Here is a 24,467-nt window from a genome sequence, read left to right on the forward strand (position 1 = left end):
GGAATTAACTGTGGTGAGGTCTGAGGAAATCTCTGTAAGTCACTGGAAATACTACAGAAACCAACTGGCAGAGAAACGAATGAGTTTCTCCAAAGATAGATAGAGCTGAGCGTTCCCTAACAGCTGGTGTTAGAAATGACCAGGCAACTGACAATCGGGGGGACGGGGATACAATCGAACTGTAATTGAACATATCATATAATGAACAAGTCACGTTTACAATTGAATTAAGGTCCTCAGAAGGCTAGGTCCAAGCAACAGAACTATTAGGTATGAGAAGTTGGGGAAAGAAGGGGAGGTCTCAAGGATGGGGATTAGGGGTAAAGAAGGCAAAAATAATACTCTCACATAGGCAGGTGAAGGAAATCAAAGACCAGCAACTCTGACCTCAAATCTAAGAAAATCCACTTCTGGCAGTCCACTTAGGCTTTAGCATTCACTCAACCACACACTTCTTGCTGGTCCTCAATAAGTCCACATGGTGCCATCTTCCCTGACCAGCTGGAGAACGCTAGCTGGGTATTTGTTCTCATGGCCCTTGAGCAGATTTCCCGGGGACTTTTCTACATAGCTTTTGAGAGTGGTTTTTTCTAGTATGAATTTTCTTATTGATCAGATTTCTCTGGAATGTCCACAGGATTTGTCCTTTTTGGACAAGCGTATGTGGACACGTTCCCGTTAGGGTGTTGGGTCTAAAGCAATCCTAGCCCAACAAGGATTCGTCAATGGAAGTGAAGGGGAAATTCACCTTCCAGGCCACTGACATCACTCTCCTTCCTCTCTGTATCTGCAATGACTTTCTTTCTTCATGGTGCTCAATGTCCACTTGCCACATTGGTTTCCCGCTGTTGGCCAGATTCCACGTCATCCGGAACGGACCATCGCTGTGTGTCATGTCCATGTCTACCTTCTTCAAATCACTCCACAGGAGTCACTTCTCCTTGACAGGGCTTACATTCTTTTTAAAAAGAATTCTTCTAGAAGCTTATTCTGATCTATCCTAGACTTCTGGTCCTGAAAAGATACACTAATCTCTATGTTGCCCTTGGTTTCATCTTGACAGCATGTAAATAGGTCTGGCCAGTTACTTTATTTCACCCCTCAGGGATTCAGTTACCTTTGCTTGACAGTGTCTCCCCAGTATGATCTCTGTCCCCATGCCACTCAGCCACTCACCAACACACCAACAAGCAACAGCTTTAGTCCACCACATGGATCAGCCTTACAGGCATGAAGAGCAGAAGGCAGTCCCAGTGGCAGGACCCAGAGGTCTTCCTCAGAAGGCCTCTATCCAAAACCACCACCTGACAATAACCTGCCAAATTCCCTAAACATTCCTATCAACTAATTCACTGTGGTTTAAATCCTAGGGTTTGTTTTTTTTTTGAGACGGAGTCTCGCTCTGTCGCCCAGGCTGGAGTGCAGGGGCCGGATCTCAGCTCATTGCAAGCTCCGCCTCCCGGGTTTACGCCATTCTCCTGCCTCAGCCTCCCGAGTAGCTGGGACTACAGGCGCCCGCCACCTCGCCTGGCTAGTTTTTTGTATTTTTTAGTAGAGACGGGGTTTCACCGTGTTAGTCAGGATGGTCTGGATCTCCTGACTTCGTGATCCGCCCGTCTCGGCCTCCCAAAGTGCTGGGATTACAGGCTTGAGCCACCGCGCCCGGCCAAATCCTAGGGTTTAAGGAGGTTTTGGTTAAAATACCTCCAGAAGACAGGACATTGCCAGCCGCTGATTCCACTGCTAGAATTAACGAGATTGTTCGCTAATAAGACAATAGGCAGCAAGCTGGGCACGGAGGCAAGCAGACATGGAACAAATGAGATGTGGAAGAATGGAGGGCAGAGGACCAGGTGCAGCATATGCTGGGGTCACACAGACCAGGTCCCTGTAGAGCACTCAAGGGGCATGACACCAGGGACAGAAGATCTCCAAAGCAATGAGGCAGCATGAGCTCCCTCCCAGCCGGATGGAGACACAATGCTCCAGTAATAACATCTTGTATTTATAAAGGTCTTAGAGTTTACAAAGCCCATCTCATAGTAATCACTTCACCTGGTCCTAACAACAATGAAAAATGGGCAGCACATGTACCCGCAGTCTAAGGTCAATGACTTGGAAGCCCAGATGACTGAGGGACTAGAAAGCTACAGAACTGGGTCCTTCTAACACCTCATCCAGCTCTCTCTAGGGTGCAGTGGTTACGAGTTCAGAGCTAAAATCTAAGTTCTGTGACTGACTAGCTTTAGAATCTTGAACCCTCCGAGCCTCAGTTTCTCTTCTGCAAAATGGGATATTATAAAACACTCCTGAGCAAATGTACATAAAGAGCTTAGCATAGTGCCTACCATATAAAAAACAAATAGCAGACACATGCTATAAGTCTCATGACTAGTACATCATGACATAGAGCAGTCGTTCTAACCCTGCCATCTACTAAATCCACCCAGCAGTCTCCCCAGGCTTACTGCTGCCCAGGTCTCACTAAAGACTATGAATCAAACACCGCAAGTATATGGTCTAGACATTTGTATTTCTTTTTTTTTTTTTTTTCCATTCTCTCTTGGGGGATTCTGATGCAAACTGCCACGATTAAGAACAAATGACACAGGTCGGGAACAGTGGCTCATGCCTGTAATCCCAGAATTTTGGGAGACTGAGGCGGGCAGAGCACCTGAGGTCAGATATTCAAGACCAGCCTGGCCAACATGGTAAAACCTCATCTCTACCAGAAATACAAAATTAGCCAGGCGTGGTGGCGTGCGCCTGTGATCCCAGCTACTCGGGAGGCTGAGGCAGGAGAATCACTTGAACTCGGGAGGCGGAGGTTGCAGTGAGCTGAAATTGTGCCACTGCACTCCAGCCTGCGTGATAGAGCGAAACTCCGTCTCAAAAAAAAAAAAAAAAAAAAAAAAAAAAAGGAATGATACAAAGCAATATTTCTCAAATTATAATGTGCATTCAAATCACTTGATGATCTTGTTAAAATCCAAGTTTTAATTCCGTACTTTGGGACTGGGGTTGGAAATTCTGAGTTTGCAACACGCTGCCAGGTAATGCTGATGCTGCTTATCAGCCGGTCACAGTTTAAAGGACACAGAGATGATCAGAGGGGTGATAAAGGCAGGCAAGTGGGGACCAAAAACCAACAAAATAGAAAACAGAAGGACCTGATGGGAGGACTTCAGAGGTCCTTGGCCTAAATTCCTAGGTTGGTTCCTTCAGCATCATTAATGACAAGCAAAGAGCAGAGTCTGGTGCAAAGCACGCTCTTCTCAAATGGGAACTGACTATCACGACTGCCTCATCACTACTGAGCAGAACAGTCTGCATATTTTGCCCCCTTCATCATCTCTCTACATGACCCCATTCCTCCATGAAATAAGCTCCCCGTCCTAACTATGCCCTTATTAATATCTTGACTAAAAAGACTCTGTCTTCAGTGTAAAGCCCCTTCTGAAAGACAGTTCTTTTTCTTTTTCTTTTTTTGAGACAGAGTCTTGCTCTGTCCCAGGCTGGAGTGCAGTGGCGCAATCTTGGCTCAGTGCAACCTCCACCTCCCAGGTTCAAGCAATTTTCCTGCCTCAGCCTCCTGAGTAGCTGGGACTACAGGTGCCCGCCACCGCGCCCGGCTACTTTGTTGGTTTTTTTTTTTGTATTTCAGTAGTGACGGTGTTTCACCATGTTGCCCAGGCTGGTCTCAAACTCCTGAGCTCAGGCAATCCACCCACCTCGGCCTCCCAAAGTGCTAGGCTTACAGGCGTGAGCCACTGCACCCAGACGACAGTACTCTCTTTCCACCTTGGATTCCTTTGCTCACCTGTTCTCTTTGACCAACCTGGAACACCACCTTCATCCACATACTTCACCCCTGTACCCTGGGACTGAATATGCCAAGGAAATATGGGGGAACCACAGTAGACTGGCCCACCACAGGCTTGTCTTCATTTAAACCCCGCCCAGGAGACTGCCAAAAGAGTATCACCCTTCCCTCACCGACTCGTTAGGTTCATTTCTTCACAGAAGCAACTTAACATCCCATCTACCTTTCCGTATTTCACAGTTTCTTCACAGAACCTTGGAAACTGCTCCTGAGAAGGCTGGGATCCACAGGAAAAACAGTTTCATTTTCTTCAGCTTGTTCTAGGCAGTGGTTTGCAATCCGGGTTGTATATTAGAATCACCTGAGACTCCCCTGCCCCCTGCCCCTCCACCTCAATCCCACTCGGGTTCACTTGTCTGAGGTGGAGTCTGATAATGCATGGCTCGGGTCCAAAACCACTGCCCTTGGGAAGCCATACTATTCCTAACTGGGAACTAACTAGAAACAAGCTCCTCTCCACGATACATGCATCGTCCCTAGCGTGGAAGACGAGGAGAGGCGGCTCTCCACCCAAGCTCATTGCCTTCTGTGATGGTTCCCATGATGAAGCTCAGGAAGTTCTAGAAACACGGGGAGGCTAATTTTAAAGATGTAGCAATTTACGGTTCATCAGCCTCAGCCTTGGAAAGCCGGACCCGTCCACGGGGTCTTCTAGAAGAGCCGGGCTCAGAGCAGCTGTCGGCTCTTTGAAGTGTGAATCACTCACTGGTGAAGAACGGGGAGGAGGGTCCAACTCCTCTACCTCTGTGGGTGCCTGACCAGTCTTATTAGGACTCATTTTTTCAATATGCCGATTTAAAAAAAAACAAAAACCAAAACCAAAACACTCCTTTGCCCACACAGAGAAGAAGTGACTTCGGGAGTTTAGAAGGCAGTTAACAAAGCAGAAAACTCAACCAAAGAATGCCAAAGAAATGTTCTGACTTCACCCACAGTCTCCCTTAGTATGTTCCACCCAAGATGGGATTCAGCTGAACATACCTGGTTTCCTAAACCTAGAAAATTAACGAAAACTGAGTAGAAAATTACAGTCCAACCCTACAAATGAATGGAATAGATTTTGATTGATTTAATGCCTAAAGTAAGCCATTCAGGAAACAGCTGTAATATTTGCAAAGAAGTCTTCGCCCACCAAGTAATCCCTGTAAATGAAAACATCCTACCTGATTAGATCTGGTTCGGCACCCTCATTCTTAAAGGATGCCAGAAGTAGTCGCTCTCGAGTTACAAGATCATCCAAGAGGTTCTGTCTTCGGTCCCCTTCAAGCTGTGTTCTGCAGACATCTTGTTAAGGTCCAATGGTGAATAAATGACCTCCTTTTAACTATTACATTATTAAGTTAGCTCTTCAAGTCAGTTGTGGCTTTTACAGACTGTACTCACTACAACCCAGAGGGGATGCTCACCATTCCACTCCTGTGCTTTTCCTACTCTGACCTTCACCTTCATCAGGTCATCAGGTAAAGGACCTTGGCAGGACCGTCACAGAGGGACTTACAAACACGGACATGGATCACGACACAAGTTCTTTCACTGAGAAATATACCAGGTAAATATTACTTTGCCCCCCGTGACCAACCTTATTTATTTATTTTTGAGACAGAGTCTCGCTCTGTCACCCAGGCTGGAATGCAATGATGCGATCTCGGCCCACTGCAACCTCTGCCTCCCGGGTTCGAGCAGTTCTCCTGCCTCAGCCTCCTGAACAGCTGGGCTTACAGACATGCAACACCACACCCAGCTAAGTTTTGTATTTTGTATTTTTATTAGAGACAGGGTTTTGCTGTGTTGGCCAGGCTGGTCTTGAACTCATGACCTCAGGTGATCTGCCTGCCTTGGCCTCCCAAAGTGCTGGGATTACAGGCGTGAGTCACCATGCCCAGCCCCAGTGACCAAATTTAAATGACTTTTCCTGCCAGTGGTGCAACCTGGCTCAGTGATTCCTTAGGTTTTGAGTTATACATGTCAGTGTTCCAGGGCGTTTTCCTACATATTAATACCCTAAGATGCTCTGTTTAAAAAAGTGGGGGTGCTGGGGGAGAGAAGTTCTCTATATTGTTCTCTTTCTTCCATGTTAATATCTATTAACACACCTAGAATATTTATAAAGTGCTACTTTATGCAACAGATTTGCTCTATAAATTGTTACCATCAGTTCACTATTTAAATACATTGCATGATCTGTAAAGAAAATTATAGAGAGTAATTTTAATGTGTGATTCTAGCAAACATGCTAGACCAGGAGCCCCAAAGGCAGAGTTGTAGCCCTATTCTTACCATTATCTATGCTCTTGAACCAGTTATTTCACCTTTTTGGATCTCTCTCTCTTTATATGTAACACTAGATAACCTCTAACATCTTTTCCACAACAATTCATAAGTGGTGGTTAAAACCAAAAACCATCCTTCTGGGAAATGTAGTCTTTGCAAAGAAGCCTACAATTCACCAATAGGAGGACGAGAGTGCGGTGCATGCGCAGAGGCGCGCATGAAGCAAAAAGGGAAGTGGCGTCTGTCAATAACCGGCACCGCTTCCCTTGGACTAAGTACAAAGTTTTACATACTAGCTTTCTTGATGCAAACTACAAAAGTACAAAAGTATTTACTTTTTTTTTTTTTTGGAGATGGATTCTCACTCTGTCTCCAGGTTGGAGTGGTGCAGTGGCGTGATGTCAGCTCACTGCAACCTCCGCCTCCAGGGTTGAAGCGATTCTCCTGTCTCAGCCTCCCGAGTAGCTGGGACTACAGGCTCCCACTACCATGCCCAGCTAATTTTTGTATTTTTAGTACAGACGGGGTTTCACCATGTTTGTCAGGATGGTCTCGATCTTTTGACCTCATGATCCGCTCGCCTCAGCCTCCCAAAGTGCTGGGATTACAGGCATGAGCCACTTCACCTGACCTCATACATTCTTTTTTTCTTTTTTCATTTTTTTTTTTTTTTTTTTTTTTTTTGAGACAGTGTCTCCCTGTCACCCAGTCTGGAGTGCAGTGGCATGATCTTGGCTCACCACAACCTCCAGCTCTGGAGTTTAAGCGATTCTTCTGCCTCAGCCTCCCAAGTAGCTGGGATTACGTGCGCACGCCACTACGCCCAGCTAATTTTTGTATTTTCAGTAGAGATGGAATTTCCCCATATTGTCCAGGCTGGTCTCAAACTCCTGACCTCAAGTGATCCACCCACCGCGGCCTCCCAAAGTGCTGGGATTACAGGCGGGAGCCACCACACGCGGCCGCCTCATACATTCTTGATAGTAATGCAAACATGTTCAACCAACTGCTAAACTGCCTTCTAAATGCCTAACAAAATGTAAAAGGTACAGTCTTTCAACAGACATGTCTCCTGCAGATACAGTCATACAAGGACTTAGAAGCAAGGATGTCCACTGAACTATTATTTATAATAGCCACACTGGAAATATCAGTAACTAACTAGTGTATCTGTACAATGGAATGTTTTGTAGCCTTAAACCAAGAATAGGAAAGCTGCTTAGGGGGCTGATAATGATAATTAACATTTTTGAGCACTTACTAAGTTTACATGAATTATTTGACGTGGAGTAATCTACAAAATATAACATTAAACCAAAAGAGGAAAAACAACAGCAGCAGCAAGGAGCTAAACAGTGAACAGTATGCTCCCACTGTTAAAAAAAAAAAATCGTATCTGTATATGTGTGTATATATACACAGAACATTTCTGATATACATTGCCTCTAAGGAAAGACAACTAGCGATTAAGGGTATAAGGGAGACTGATGTCTCACTGAATATTGTTTCCTAATGTTTGTCTCTATCATCTGCTAATCAGTAAAAACACAAGCTTCAGAACCATATGTATAATACAATCCCTTTATAGTCAAAAGAATTTCTTATTTACATATGCATATATTTCCAGCCTAGAAAAGTCTAAGGCACTAGCTACCAACCATCAACACTTAACTATGAAGAATGAGATGAGACAGAAAAGAATAAGGAAGAGAAAGAGGAGTCACTGGGTACAACTAATGAGACATGTATCAGTAGGAAGTATAATACGCTTTGTAATAAAAACAATGAAGGTACATTTTAAAATCAGCAGATACTAGTTACAGATTGAAACAAAGAACATCAGTTTCAGAAACAGTAAAACTTGATGATGATGTTTTGTCGATGAGTAACCAAAGGACGGAAACCCACACAGTTGATGCTAGAAGAGGCCTTAATCCCAATTCTCTTGTTCTGCTGACCAGAAAATTAAGGACCAGCATGGCTAAGTCACTTGCCTGGGTGAACAGCAATGCTAGGTGAGAGCCCAGGTCTTTCTACCCTAGCTCACGGCTTTTCCACCAAACATTCTGGGGACTTCTCCACCTTGAGGTGCTGACTTAACTTTGCCACTTCTTAGAATCCTGATAAAAACAATACTGTGCGTATGAATTCAGCATATTCCCAGGGACTCTGTAAATCTGGAAAACAATCCAATTAGGAACACTCTGCCTCTTTGTTTTATATTTTATTTTAATCTATGGAGAGAACAGAGCATAAGGAGATGGGGAGGAGGGAGACGGAATGAGAATAAATTGATGCATGGACCATCTGCACAGCACCCTTGCTATATAAGGGTTGTTGTTAGTAAGAGGTCAAAGGATCATCCAGGAAACAATCTATACAGCATGTATGTGGACAGGTGTGTAGCAGTTGGGTAAAGTAGGGTAGTGGGAAAGAGTGTGCCTGAGTGATGCTAAGGACAAGCAGAAAGTAGGACACACAGGCCGAGCGCCGTGGCTCACGCCTGTAATCCCAGCACTTTGGAAGGCTGAGACGGGCAGTTCACGAGGTCAGGAGTTCGAGACCAGCCTGGACACCATGGTGAAACCCCGTCTGTACTAAAAAAAAATACAAAAATTAGCTGGGTGTAATAGCACACACCTGTAGTCCCAGCTACACAGGAAGCTGAGGCAGGAGAATCACTGAAACCCAAGAGGCAGAGGTTGCAGTGAGCCAAGATTGTGCCACTGCATTCCAGCCTAGGCAACAGAGACTCCATCTCAAGACAAAAAAAAGGACAGCACACAGTCAGTGGCCAGTGCTGGGGATTCCCTCCCTCTTCCACCAACCTGGTGAACAGCCAAGGAAGAAGAGAACAGACAGATAAAGAAAAGGAAGAGAAGAGCTAACTATCATAGTACTTTGTCCTTGGCTATGCTGATTTTACATGTAATTATAGCCAATTCATGGATATGTAAGGTTGTAAATAAAACTGGATCCTGATTTCATATTACTAATACCTGCTACCAACATGCATAAGCCCAGTTTCTCTGCTGTAACCTGGTAAGCATTTGAACCACAGGTGGAGCAGGGTGAATATGCAACTGGATCCACAGGACACCCAGTCCCACTCCAGCTCCTGGATTTTCTCGTATATTTGGTATAAGGCTTAAGAATTTAGGCTGGGCACTGTGGCTCACACCTGTAATTCCAGCACTTTGGGAGGCTGAGGTGGGCGAATCACCTGAGGTCAGGAGTTTGAGACCAGCCTGGCCAACATGGCAAAACCCCGTCTCTACCAAAAACACAAAAATTAGCCAGGCGTGGTGGTGCACACCTGTCATCCCAGCTACTTGGGAGGCTGAGGCAGGAGAATCACCTGAACCTGGGAGGCGGTGGTTGCAGTGAGCTGAGATTGCACCACTGTACTCTAGACTGAGCAACAAGAATGAAACTCCGTCTCGAAAAAGAAAAAAAAAAATAGGATTTAGGTAAGCCTTATTTTGTGAAAGAGCTGCTCTGGCAAAGGAAGAAGTTTGCAGATAATTACTTCTCCATGCCAAAAAAGAAGAACTGCAAGGGAACAGTTCAAGGTTTTAGAAGTCAAAAGACTTTTCCGGCTTTCTTTTTTTAAGTCAACAAACTCTAATAAATATTTATGATGTGCCAGGCCAACTCCTTACCTTCCTGAAAGCACTGATCACATTTTGCAAGTACTATTTGAATACCATCCTTGTTTGTGTGTTTTGATATAACCAACATGCATGATGAAAAACTCCATAAAGAAAGGACAACCTGTAAATTCTCAACGGTAGCTGAAATCTTTACAATAATGATAAAATAATCAATAGCAGCTAATCCTCAAGGAGGACTTAGTATTATGTGAAGCACCCTGTATGCATATCATCTCATCCTTACACAACAGCCTTTATGCCAGGTGGACTTCTAGCATCCCATTCCACAAATGAGGCACAAAGAGGTTAAGTAACTTCCCCAAGAGTAAGTGTTGGTAACCACCTTTTATTCACCACCCACCCTTATGGGGGCTAGTCCTGTGCAGGGCTTTAAAAAGATTTTCTTCAGCTTGCACAATAACCTGGCAAAGCATGATTATTCCTACATTATAGATACTGAAACTGAGGTCCAGAAAGGCTAAATTGCTGTTTGGCCTTGGTAAGTGGCAGAGCTGGTCTTCGATCTCAGATCTGTCTGCTTTCAAAGCCAATGTTGTTCCCACTATACCAATGGCGCCTAGACATTCAGGTTTCACGGACCAGTAATATGTCCAAAAAAACTAGGGGGGTGGGGGTGTAGCTTACATAGAATTACCAATTATACATTTTGCCAGGTATGGGTGTTCAAGAAAAGAAGAAACAAAACTGTCTACTTTTACTACCATGGTGAAAAAGCAAGGAGATTTTAACACCAAAAACTAGAAAGAACCATGTAACAGTTCTGTATAAATCAGAAAACAGACTTGGCATGGTGGCTCACACCAGTAATCCCAACATTTTGCAGGCCGAGGCGGAGGATCGCTTGAGGCTAGAAGTTCGAGACCAGCCTGGGCAAATGGCAACACCCCATCTCTACAAAAAATTAGCTGGGCATGGTGACATACACCTGGAGTCCTAGCCACTTGGGAGGCTGAGGCAGGAGGATCACTTGAGGCCAGGAGTTTGAGGCTGCGGTGAGCTAGGATTTTGCCACTGCCCTCCATCCTGGGCAACACAGTGAGATCCTGTCTTAAGTCAGAAAAAAGTTCTTATATATCAGAAAACTTCCACTACATAAACACTATCTTCTCCTTATTTTTCTCACGTTACCAAGTATCAGTGGAAACCGATGGACAGGCAGTGTTTGAGAGCCAGTCTGCCTCCACTGGAGCTACCCCTGTAAAATCTGTTCAGTCGGCCGGGCGCGGTGGCTCAATCCTGTAATCCCAGCACTTTGGGAGGCCAAGACGGGCGGATCACAAGGTCAGGAGATCGAGACCATCCTGGCTAACACGGTGAAACCCTGTCTCTACTAAAAAATACAAAAAACTAGCCGGGCGAGGTGGCGGGCGCCTGTAGTCCCAGCTACTCGGGAGGCTGAGGCAGGAGAATGGCGTAAACCCGGGAGGCGGAATTTGCAGTGAACTGAGATCCAGCCACTGCACTCCAGCCTGGGCGACAGAGCAAGACTCCGTCTCAAAAACAAAACAAAACAAAACAAAACAAAACAAAACAAAACAAAAATCTGTTCAGTCAGCCTCTCCACAACCACATCCATTGGGGTTTGTTACGTAGTAATCACATCTGTCTATGCATCTATCTATCTACTTAGCTATCTTTTTTTTTTTTTTTGAGACGGAGTCTCGCTCTGTCACCCAGACTGGAGTGCAGTGGCTCAACCTTGGCTTACTACAACCTCCGCCTCCCAGGTTCACGCCATTCTCCTGCCTCAGCCTCCCAAGTAGCTGGGACTACAGGTGCCCGCCACCATGCCCGGCTAATTTTTGTATTTTTAGTAGACACAGGGTTTCACTGTGTTAGCCAGGATGGTCTCCATCTCCTGACCCCATGATTCGCCCGCCTCGGCCTCCCAAAGTGCTGGGATTACAGGCGTGAGCCACCGCGCCCGGCCCTACTTACCTATTTTTTATAGATTTTTAAAAATTATTTCCAAAGGCCTTCTCCCAAGACACCAAAGTACTTTTTGACATCAAACCCCTTTGTAAAGAGATTTTCTTTATTCTCTTTAAAATAAGTAAATGTGCGGCCTCCTTTGAAATGCCAACAAAAGGATAAGTTTCATGTGAAGCCAACTCTAAGAAGATGGTACTAAATCTCTTTAGTACTATCTGGAATTTCACATGCGGCCTCCCATAGCATACACCTCTTCTCAGCTGGTGAGGCAATTACAGTTCCTGTCTCAAAGAGCACTGTGAACAGATGTTAAGGCCTTTCAGAATTTAAACTCTCTGACTGCAAAACTTCGGATTATTAATTGCATACTAACGGATTCAAAAGCACAGAACTTCCATTTTAACTTGACTTTTACTCCTGCCAGGAGAAAAATACTTTTTCGGGAGAGAGCATAACATCCCATGCCTTAATTCCATGAATTTCAATGTTTAGAAAGCATTTGCATAGGACTTATCTTTCTGGCAACTCCTAGTGTTCTTTGGACACATTCACAAATGTAGAAAGGCATAAATTTATTAAGGATCATAAACTCTCAACTACCCAGCACAGTAAGGAAATGTGGTATTCAAATATTCACATTAAAAAAGTCACCAAACATTCATTATGCCTCAAAAAAAGGATTAAAAAGTCACTCCATTGGTGATTTATGAACAAACATTTTTCTCAACACCATAAAGTATACCTAATAAACCACAGTGAACACTGTCTAATCTTCTGAGAGTTAAGAAGGTTCTTGAAGATTTGTATTATAAACAAGATTTGTATTGGCAGTCCAGCAACACAACAATTAATAGAGAATTCTAGTTGAAGACGTGCCAAGCGACAGCTGACTGTATTATTTCTACTCAAGTATAATTCAGCTTTTAAACAATTCACGTTGGGGCCACCCAGCCCTGTGTTTGAACCTGGTTCTTCCATTTCCTAGTTGTGGGGTCCTGGGTAATGACTAAAGCTCTCCAAGAATCCTTTCCTCAGTGTAGAAAATGCCTCTGCTGGAGCTGGGCACGGTGGCTCACACCTGTAATCTCAGCACTCTGGGAGGCCGAGGTGGGTGGATCACGAGGTCAGGAGTTCGAGACCAGCCTGGACCACGTGGCAAAACCCCATCTCTACTAAAAATACAAAAATTAGCCGAGCATGGTGGCACATGCCTGTAATCCCAGCTACTCAGGAGGTTGAGGCAGGAGAATCACTTGAACTCGGGAAGCGGGGTTTGCAGTGAGCCGAGATTGTGCCGCTGAACTCTAGCCGGGGTGACAGAGCGAGACTCTGTCTAAAAAAACAAAAAAAAAACAAGACAAACAAAACAACCTCCTCTGCTGGAATTCTGGGTTATCTCTCCAACTTCATCAGTGACTTTCGGTGCGATGTTTAACTTGGCCTCAGTATCTATTTTTGTAAGGAAGAGAAGGAAACACCAAAAAAATCTAATAATATGAGATTATTAGGACTCACAGATTCCTATCTATCTTAAATCTGGAGGATAACTGCCAGAGAATTGTTTTAAATGTTTGGGAAGAAGATGGAGGTTAGGGGAAGGGAAGAGGGGAGGAACAGAGGGAGAATTAAAAAGAAGCCTTCATAATATATACACTACCTCCTTTCCCTTACATCAAAAGTGGCCAGGCGCGGTGGCTCACGCCTGTAATCCCAGCACTTTGGGAGGCTGAGGAGGGCGGATCACCTGAGGTCAGGAGTTCAAGACCAGCCTGGCTAACATAGTGAAACCCTGTCTCTACTCAAAATACAAAAATTAGCTGAGTGCAGTGGCGCGCACCTGTAATCCCAGCTACTCAGGAGGTTGAGGCAGGAAAATCGCTTGAACTCGGGAGGTGAAGGTTGTGGTGAGCTGAGATCACGCCACTGCACTCCAGTCTGCGCGACAGTGAGACTCCATCTCAAAAAAAAAAAAAAAAAACCGGTGGCCTCCCTAAAAATACACAGGTTGATGAGCGCCCTCATGGGGTGGATTAGTTAAATGCCATCCCTAGTACTGGCTGCAGTTGTTACAGTAGAAATAGATCAATTATTTGAAAAAATAAACAGACTTTTAAAGAAAGTTGTTGTATTCCAGTTGAATTTTTGATGTCTCCTAGTAAATTCTAAATTACCCACATTAAGGCCCCTAAATATTTTTGTAATGTTTTAAATAACTCTTGTTCAGTGTTTTTGATGCTTCCTCCTTAATTCAATAATTTGGGAAGTAATTCTGAGATGACCACAAAACCAAAAACCTGTGAGATTTCAACAGATGATCAGACTGTAAGCATTTAGGAGAACAGAGTCAATTATAACTGTGGTATGCTTAGTACTCTGTAATAACTAGCAGCAATTATTACTAATAGAAAAAAGAAAAAGCTCTTAATTTGTATATTTTTCTTGTAGTAGGTTTAGCACATAAACAAGGTGACTAATAATGTTATCTAAATGGAAGCAAATGCATATGATATCATGAAACAATATGTAGTTACCTTTCTAATATATGTGCTTTAGGTAACAGTAACATGAATTCACACACCTTACCATGTGTAGACTTCCCAGTGCTTAGTACTGAAAGCAGAGTAAATAGAACTGCCCATTTGAAACTACTAAAAATACAAAAATTAGACCAGGCATGGTGGCTCACACCTGTAATCCCAGCACTTTGGGAGGCTGAGACGGGCAGATCACGAGGTCAGGAGATCGAGACCACCCTGGCTAACACGGTGAAACCCCGTCTCTACTAAAAATACAAAAAAATTAGCCAGGCGTGGTGGTGGGCACCTGTAGTCCCAGCTACTCGGGAGGCTGAAGCAGGAGAATGGCGTGAATCTGGGATGCAGAGCTTGCAGTGAGCCGAGATTGCACCACTGTATTCCAGCCTGGGCAACAGAGTGAGACTCCCTCTCAAAAAAAAAAAAAAAAAAAAAAATTAGCTGGGCACAATGGTGCAGTGAGGTCTGTATATTAGGACTTGTCGATTTGGGTAAAATAAAAACCCTTTATATGATAGACCAACTGTGCCACAACAAATTACACTACAAGGTAAAGTATCTCAGAATATTCCAATTGTGTTAAAAATAAGGCCCTAATTGTTTGAAATTAAACTCTTATTTTAAACTTAGTGGATCATTATGAATATCTAGAAAATCATGCAACTAAGCCAACTTTCCTAGTGATATAAAGGGGTAACAATGGGGGAAAATAATTTTTAGAACACTTTCCACTGTTTTATCTAAAAAGTTGTATTTCTGTATTTCCATATATTTAAAACCTGGCAGTATCCACTTCCTGAAATATGAAAAATTGGGTCTTTGGCATGAACTACTGACAATTTAGAGAAATGATGAGAGAAGACCAGTTTGAGGTAAGTTTTCAAACCAATATACACTCAGGTGTAAAGGGTTAGTATAGGTAACAAGTCATGTGTATATTCCTAAATTGATCAGATTATGAATTTCTCTTTTTTTTATTTTTTGAGACAGGGTCACACTCTGTTGGCCAAGCTGGAGTGCAGTGGCATGATCTCGGCTCACTGCAACCGCTGCCTCCCAGGTTCAAGTGGTTCTCCTGCCTCAACCTCCCGAGTAGCTGGGAGTACAGGCGTGCGCCACCATGCCCAGCTAATTTTTATATTTTCAGTAGAGATGGGGTTCACCATGCTGACCAGGCTGGTCTCGAACTCCTGGCCTCAAGTGCTCAGCCTCCCAAAGTGCTGGGATTATAGGCGTGAACCACTGCACCTGGCCCAGATTATGACTTTCCAAAAAAAAAAAAAATATTTTACCACTTGGTAGGAGGTTAAGATGACGGCATAACTTGCTTCAGGGAAGTCCCACCCCACCCCTTCCCCTCAAACTCCCATACTAGAGGCAGAGTCTGTGCCTCTGGAGGAAAAATAAGGTAAACAAGCCACATTTCAATCATCTACATAAACACCGGGGTAGGTGGGGAAGGGAGAGATGTATGGTTTCTACTGGTATTGGCCTCTCCGAAAAGAAATGATCACTAAAAACTCTGGAAACTCCCAGAAGCAGAATCACAGCTTAGGATGATCATGGAAGTTTTCCTGTTGGAGCAGTAGCCAGCTACGGTCAAGGCGGTCTAGACAGGGAGCAGTGCGGGGCTCCGTAAATACAGCACTGATGGAAAGCATTAGCTTCCTGAACTGTACAGGTTACACCCAAGTAAGTTAATTCCCTTGGTAGGTCTTGCTTTGCCAGCATATTCACTGTAAAACATGTAACAGACACTGAAAATAGAAATCAAGATTACAGGCAATATTTTGGAAACCAGGTCTTCCTCAAGCTGTGGGAAAATCTGGGTGGCCCAGATTCCTTCCTTCCTTAAAATACGACTGCTTTCCCTCCCACTCTAGAAAAGAGGTGGAAATGTTTACATGGATACATCTGATGTGTTGCCACAGCTCTTAGCAATAAGTCCTTCAAAAGGGCGATCTTTTCCTTCAGGTTCTGCAACAAAGCTCTGATTGTCACGGTAAGCTGAAAAGAAAAGAACACATCCTAAGTATTCTAGTCCAGAGCGCAGAATCCACGAAATTACATCACATAAACACTACTTCACGGGCTATGATTCAACCAAACCAGGGCTGGAAGAGACAGATACTCAGCCCCTCACGACAAACTCAGGGCTGGAAGGAGGCTCAGTGGTGCCCTGGCCCAGCTGCCCACTTACAGCTCGTACCCGCTCCACATCCTGGCCAAGTGGTGAGCCAAGCCAGACTGGAACACCGATACTGACTAGAAACTGTTAGTGAGCTCTCACCATCAGCTGAATCCTGTGGCCTCAGCTTCTACCCATTGATCCTATGTATCTGCCTTGGAACCGTGCAGGAAATTGTGTTCCCCAAGTCTTCATTCCAGGGCAAAAACCCACAGTTCTCTCAGCCAGGCTTCAAATGACAAAGCGTGAAGTCCCATTACCATCCCCACCAGGCTCTCTAAACAACCGGTAAAATTTACAACCCAATGAAACCTTTTACGGCAATGTGTTCTTTTTATGCAAGAGGAATGTTAACCACACATGACTCTTTTCCCAGGAGGATGTGAATTTTCTCCAATCATCCCAGAGGAAATTTGTGTCTGTGACTCTAACCTGTTACATGAAAGGATGGAGAAGAGGGCGAGAAGAGGTCTCTCAGGAATTTGGAAACGTGAAAAAACCGCCTGTGTAAGTTAAAACATATTCATCCACGGATGAAATCAGAGACATGTTAAAAAGACAGAATACCACAGGTTTCCTTTGCTACCTTGTCAAAAGCAGCAATTATATAAGTCAAGTGGACTCCCTCCCTGGATGTGCAGAATCACACCAAGGAAAAGCAGCCAGTGTGCCAGAGGCTGGCCCAGACTGCACACATCCAGCAGACCTCCAAGGCACCAGCAGCCAAGGAAAGTCGAACCTCAACTACCCCCATGCTCCTGGGAACCAAGGAACAACCACCTACAATGTTGTAGGGAAACACCAAGGAAAACAGATCTCTCTACACTCAAAGAGAAAAGGGCAAAAGAAGCAAACAAAAAAAGCCCCCCACACACCAGGCCTACGAAGAGGAGCCCACAAAATCGAAAACCAAAAGCGTTCAGGAGATAAAAGACACAGTATGTAGCCATTAAAAATTACGGCTCAAATCTCAATCTGTTCACATAGAAAGATATCCATCACAACTTATGAAAAGGAAAAAAAAATCAAGTCATAAAATAAAATATCACCCAAACAGAGAAAAAACAACCTAGGAACTAAATACAAACACATGAAAGCACCGTGGTTCTAGCTAAGTAGTGGGATTTTCTAACATTTTATAAGAAAATGATGATTTTTGTAATCAGGAAAAAAGTGTCATTAGCATAATTAAAGACAGTTTCTAGAGCACAAAAAAAGATGGAAAGCCTAATTCACATTTTAAGCTACCATAACCTTGGTAACAAGCACGACAAAGACAACCACATGTCAGTCTTACTTAGGAATTATAAATGTAAAAATCTTTTCAAAAATATTAGTTGGCCGGGCACGGTGGCTCAAGCCTGTAATCCTAGTACTTTGGGAGGCCGAGACGGGCGGATCACGAGGTCAGGAGATCAAGACCATCCTGGCTAACACGGTGAAACCCCGTCTCTACTAAAAAATACAAAACAAAAAAAAACTAGCCAGGCGAGGTGGCAGGCGCCTGTAGTCCCGGCTACTCGGGAGGCTGAGGCAGGAGAATGGCGTAAACCCAGGAGGCGGAGCTTGCAGTGAGCCGAGATCGCACCACTGCACTCCAGTCTGGGCTACAGAGCGAGACTGTCTCAAAAAAAAAAAAAAAAAGGCCGGGCGCGGTGGCTCAAGCCTGTAATCCCAGCACTTTGGGAGGCCGAGACGGGCGGATCACGAGGTCAGGAGATCGAGACCATCCTGGCTAACACGGTGAAACCCCGTCTCTACTAAAAATACAAAAAAAAACTAGCCGGGCGAGGTGGCGGGCGCCTGTAGTCCCAGCTACTCGGGAGGCTGAGGCAGGAGAATGGCATAAAACCAGGAGGCGGAGCTTGCAGTGAGCTAAGATCCGGCCACTGCACTCCAGCCTGGGCGACAGAGCGAGACTCCGTCTCAAAAAAAAAAAAAAAAAATTAGCAAATTCAGAATTACATTAAAAAGGACCACATACCATCAACAAGTAGAAATTATTCTAGTAATTTAAGAACAGTTTGATGTTAGAAAAATCTAGCAATAAAGCTCATGGTGTTAATGATTAAAAACAGAATAAACATATGATTAGTACAGTATAGGGGAAATTATAAACAAAAGAAACACACACACACAAAGAAAAAAAAACTAAGAATAGAACACTATTGCCTTAACTGCAATATTATTTAGCTTTGCTCTAGAAGTTCTAACCAATACAATATGAAAAATATAAGGACAACAAGGGAAGATGAGATTATTATTATTTGCAGATTGATAATAGTCTACTTAGAAAAGTTAAGAGAATCAACTGAAAGATTATTATTTTTTTTTTTTTTTTTTTTTTTTTTTTTTTGAGACAGAGTCTTGCTCTGTTGCCTAGGCTGGAGTGCAATGGCATGATCTCAGCTCACTGCAACCTCCGCCTCCCGGGTTCAAGCGAGTTTCCTGCCTCAGTCTCCCGAGTAGCTGGGACTACAGGCGCCTGCCACCTTGCCCAGTTAATTTTTGTATTTTTAGTAGAGACGGAGTTTCACCATATTGGTCAGGCTGGTCTCGAACTCCTGACCTCAGGTGATCCACCCACCTCGGCCTCCCAAAATGCTGGGATTACAGGCATGAGTCACCGTGCCCAGACTGAAAGATTATTAAAAACAGTAGAGGCTGGGCTGAAAGACTATTAAAAATAGTAGAGGCCAGGTGCAGTGGCTCACACCTGTGATCACAGCTCTTTGGAAGGCCGAGGGGGGAGGATCACGAGGTCAGGATTTCGAAACCAGCCTGGCCAACATGGTGAAACCCCGTCTCTACTAAAAATACAAAAATTAGCTGGGCGTGGTGGCAGGTGCCTGTAGTCCCAGCTACTCTGGAGACTGAAGCAGGAGACTCGCTTGAACCCGGGAGGCGGAGGTTGTAGTGAGCTGAGATCACGCCATTGCACTCCAGCCTGGGCAACAGAGCAAGACTCCATCTCAAAAAAAAAAAAAAAAAAAAAAACCAAAATAGTAGAGGAATTCAGTATAGTCATTAGTTATAAAGAAGTGAAAAAATATCATTCCTAAGTTTAAGTAATACCTAGGAAGAGTTTTTTTTAATTGTTATTTTATTTTATTTTATTTTATTTGAGATGGAGTCTCATTCTGTCGCCCAGGCTGGAGTGCAGTGGCGTGATCTCGGCTCACTGCAAGCTCCACCTCCCGGGTTCACACCATTCTCCTGCCTCAGCCTCCCAAGTAGAGTAGCTGGGACTACAGGCACCCGCCACCACGCCCGGCTAATTTTTTTGTAGTTTTAGTAGAGACGGGGTTTCACCGTGTTAGCCAGGATGGACACGATTTCCTGACTTCGTGATCTGCCCGCCTCGGCCTTCAGGCGTGAGCCACTGCACCTGACTAAATTGCTATTTTAAAACTTCATTAACAATACCAATAAAATCTAAAAAATATCTAGCACAGTGCCTGGCACATAGTAACTGTGCAATAAATACTGCTGAAAGAAACAAAAGGAAACGCTCAATATCGTAAAAATGTTAAGTTTTTCCCCAATTTAAATCTATAAACATACATGTCTATTTGAAATCCCATTTGGAATTCTTTTATTGCAGAAGAGGTGGTAATTAAGGCACAGCACAGTTGTCTTTTTTTTTTTTAATGCAGTTTTACAAAATTATTCTGACAGAAAGATAAATGAAGGAAGATAAAAGCCATGAATATGTATCATGTTCATAGGGGCCTTAATCCGAAATAAAGTGATTATTAAAAACTACAATAGCTGACGCTGGCAATTACCAACAGCTTCAATAGTGCAACATAACAAACGGCCCAGAAACAATGTGGGTGTGTAAAAATTCAGTGAATGAGGCCGGGCACGGTGGCTCACATCTGTAATCCCAGCACTTTGGGAGGCTGAGGTGGGCGGATCACGAGGTCAAGAGATCGAGACTATCCTGGCTAACATGGTGAAACCCCATCTCTACTAAAAATACAAAATATTAGCCGGGTGTGGTGGCGGGCGCCTGGAGTCCCAGCTACTCGGGAGGCTGAGGCAGGACAATAGTGTGAACCCGGGAGGTGGAGCTTGCAGTGAGCCGAGATGGCGCCACTGCACTCCAGCCTGGGCGACACAACATGACTGTCTCAAAAAAAAAAAAAAAAAAAAAAAAAAAAAATCAGTGAATGAAATATGAACTATCTCATATGAGGAAAGAAATTCATGATTGAGCAAATGGGGAAAAAATAAAATTAGACACCTATGACACACCAAAGTAAACACCAAGTATTTCAAAGATTTACACAAACAAAACAAAATAACAGAAAAAAAGCTTAAGGAAAATTGACATAACTATTTATATAACCTCTGTACGTAAAAGGTCTTTTTAAGCATGATATCTCCTCCCCTCATTAGAAAAGATCACCAATAAACATGCTGATAATTTCAAATAAAATTTAAAAACCGGTACATGTTTTACAATGTCACTTACAAAATCAAGTTAATAGAGAAAGTATTTATACTAAACATGCCAGATCAAAGTTTAATATAGTTAACATATATAAAAAGAAAACTTTGAAATTAAGAAACAGCCGGGCGCGGTGGCTCAAGCCTGTAATCCCAGCACTGTGGGAGGCCGAGACGGGCGGATCACGAGGTCAGGAGATCGAGACCATCCTGGCGAACACGGTGAAACCCCGTCTCTACTAAAAATACAAAAAACTAGCCGGGCGAGGTGGCGGGCGCCTGTAGTCCCAGCTACTCCGGAGGCTGAGGCAGGAGAATGGCGTAAACCCGGGAGGCGGAGCTTGCAGTGAGCTGAGATCTGGCCACTGCACTCCAGCCTGGGCGACAGAGCGAGACTCCGTCTCAAAAAAAAAAAAAAAAAAAGAAATTAAGAAACAAGGCTGGGCACAGTGGGTCATGCTTGTAATCCCAGCACTTTGGGAGGCCAAGGCAGGAGGATCTCTTGAGGCCAGGAGTTTGAGACCAGCCTGGCCAACACGATGAAACCCCGTCTCTACTAAAAATACAAAAATTAGCCAGGCATGGTGGCGGGTGCCTGTAATCCCAGCTACTTGGGAGGCTGCGGCAGGAGAATCGCTTGAACCTGGGAGGCGGAGCTTGCAGTGAGCCGAGATTGTGCCACTGCACTCCTGCCTGGGCAACAAAAGCAAAACTCCATCTGGACAAAAAAAAAAAGAAAAGAAAAGATGTTCAAGACGTAACAAAAAATGCATATTAAACTGTAACATAGTATTTTTACCTAGTAGAGATTTTTTCAAAGATAATCAAAATTGGTATAGAAATGTTATTCTGCAATATATGTGTTCAAAAGGCTTAAAATGTTATACAACCCAAATCCGGAAAGTCTACATTGAAGAATTTATTTCAACATTTGGCTATACTTAAAAATCATTTGTAATTAGAAAGAATCTAACTGTCTAAGAAGATGACCCTAGTTAAATAGATAACAGCCCTTCATGTAAAAGATGAAACCATATATTTACTAGAAGAAAGCAGGAATAAATTTTTTATAACCTGGAAACAGCAAAAACTTAGATATGACTAAATATACGGAAGAATTAAAGATTGACAGCCAACTTCATTTATAAAAAAAAAAAAAACTTTCGGCCGGGCGCAGTGGCTCACGCCTGTAATCCCAGCACTTTGGGAGGCTGAGGTAGGTGGATCACGAGGTCAGGAGATCAAGACCACCCTGGCTAACACAGTGAAACCCCATCTCTACTAAAAATACAAAAAATTATAAATATATAAAAAGCCGGGCGTGGTGGTGGGCGCCTGTAGTCCCAGCTACTCGGGAGGCTGAGGCAGGAGAATGGCGTGAACCCAGGAGGAGGAGCTTGCAGTGAGCTGAGACTGCGCCACTGCACTCCAGCCTGGGTGACAGAGTGAGACTCCGTCTCAGAAAAAAAGCAAAAAAACAAAAGAAACTTTCACATGACAAAACTACCAGAAGTAAGTCAAATGTCAAATGATAAAGGAAAGGAAATAGCTGCAATTCATCACGCGGAACTCATCTCCCTAATACGTGAGGAGCTCTTAAAAGATCAAGACTAAAAAGGCTAATAATCCAGTAGAAAAATGGACAAAAGACAAGACAGTTCACAGAAAGAATATATATGTAAATGGCCCTCAAGCATATGAAAACGCACTCCACTTGACTCATTATATGAGAAATACAAATTGAAAACGACACTGAAATACCATTTCTCACTTATGAGGTTAAGAAAAATTCAGAAGACTCGCAACACCCCCTGTTGGCCAGGCTGTGAAGAAACAGAAGCGCTCACACATTGCTGGTGGGGTGCCCAGGGTGACAACCCCTTTGAGGGGGGATTTCACAACAGGTTTAAAAAAAATTACATATGCCCTGGTTCTGAGAACTCACCTTTCAAAGACACCTATGCACATAATTTTTTTTAAAGGACAAAGTTATTTACTGCGGCATTATCACAGCAGCTCAAGACTGGAAGCAATCTAATTGCCCTTCCTTAGGAGACAGGTTAAATAAAGAATGTTACATCTATGCAATAGAGTACCCACACAGCCCTAAAGAAGAATAAGGAATATGAAATAAAATGTAGAGTGAAAAGACCAAGATACGAAAGAGTGTGTCATTCATTCATTTATTGAGATGGAGTTTCACTCTTATTGTCCAGGCTGGAGTGCAATGGTACAATCTCGGCTCACTGCAACCTCCGCCTCCTGAGTTCAAGTGATTCTCCTGCCTCAGCCTCCCAAGTAGCTGGGATTACAGGTGCTCGCCAGCACGCCCGGCTAATTTGTTGTATTTTCAGTAGAGACGTTGTTGGCCAGGCTGGTCTCAAACTCCTGACCTCAGGTGATCCACCCGCCTAGGCCTCCCAACGTGCTAGGATTGCAGGCGTGAGCCACCATGCCCAGCCTGAAAGAGTATCTTTTATATAAAAGGAAGAACATACACACAGACACACAGAGACACACACACACACATGCATAGAGGCTTATTTCTGCAAAAAGTAACACAGGAAGAATAAACCAAAAATTAATGAAAATGGTTATTTAGAAGTAGGTTGAGAAAAAGTAGAAAAGAGAGGAATGGGTACAAGACTTTGAGTGTCACTTTTATATAATTTTGACTTCTGAACGAAGTAAATGTTTTACTTATTTAAAAATTAAATTTAAAAGTTGGAAAAAGCAACTCCTGAAAATGAATAAAAACAGAAACAAACGATAACATAAGACAGAAAAGAAAGAATCAATTATTGCAAAAGTCCTCAAAAAAATACTGGCAAACCGAAACCAGCAGCACATCAAAAAGCTTATCCACCACGATCAAGTAGGCTTCATCCCTGGGATGCAAGGTTGGTTCAACATATGTAAATCAAAAAATGTGATACATCACATAAACAGAAATAAGACAAAACCCACATGATTATCTCAATAGATGCAGAAAAGGCTTTTGATAAAATTTAACACCACTTCACGTTAAAAACTCTCAATAAACTAGGTATTCAAGGAACATACTTCAAAATAATAAGAGCCATCTATGACAAACCCAAAGCCAACATCATACTGAATGGGCAAAAGCTGGCAGCATTCTGCTTGAAAATTGGCACAAGGATGCCCTCTGCCACCACTCCTATTCAACATAGTATTGGAAGTCCTGACCAGAGCAATTAGGCAAGAGAAAAAGAAGAGAGGAGAAAAGAGGAGAAGAGAGGGAAAGGACAAGGAAAGGAGAGAGAAAGAGGGAAAGGAAGGAAAAGAGAAAGAAAGAAAGGAAAGAAAAGAAAGAAAGAGAGAAAGAGAGAAAGAGAAGAAAGAAAGAAAGAAAGAAAGAAAGAAAGAAAGAAAGAAAGAAAGAAAGAAAGAGGGAAGGGGAGGGGAGGGGAAGGGAGGGGGAGGGGGAGGGGGAGGGGGAGGGGGAGGGGGAAGGGGAGGGGAGGGGGAAGGGAGGGGGGAGGGGGAGGGGGAGGGGGAGGGGAGGGGGA

At 43.7% G+C, this 24,467-nt stretch overlaps 1 protein-coding gene across 1 annotated transcript in view; it reads right to left on the reverse strand.

Annotated features, from left to right (window-relative positions):
• The window catches only part of STX8 (syntaxin 8), a 331,533-nt gene that overhangs the window by 296,966 nt on the left and 10,100 nt on the right, over positions 1–24,467 (reverse strand). The window contains exons 3-4 of the mRNA XM_008010330.3: positions 16,207–16,301; positions 5,047–5,157 (exon numbers count right to left, since the gene is read on the reverse strand). Of these exons, the coding sequence (XP_008008521.1) occupies positions 5,047–5,157; positions 16,207–16,301 (206 nt within the window). The remainder of the gene's footprint in view (positions 1–5,046; positions 5,158–16,206; positions 16,302–24,467) is intronic.

Source organism: Chlorocebus sabaeus, chromosome 16 (assembly GCF_047675955.1).
Source record: "Chlorocebus sabaeus isolate Y175 chromosome 16, mChlSab1.0.hap1, whole genome shotgun sequence".
Classification (NCBI taxonomy): domain Eukaryota; kingdom Metazoa; phylum Chordata; class Mammalia; order Primates; family Cercopithecidae; genus Chlorocebus; species Chlorocebus sabaeus.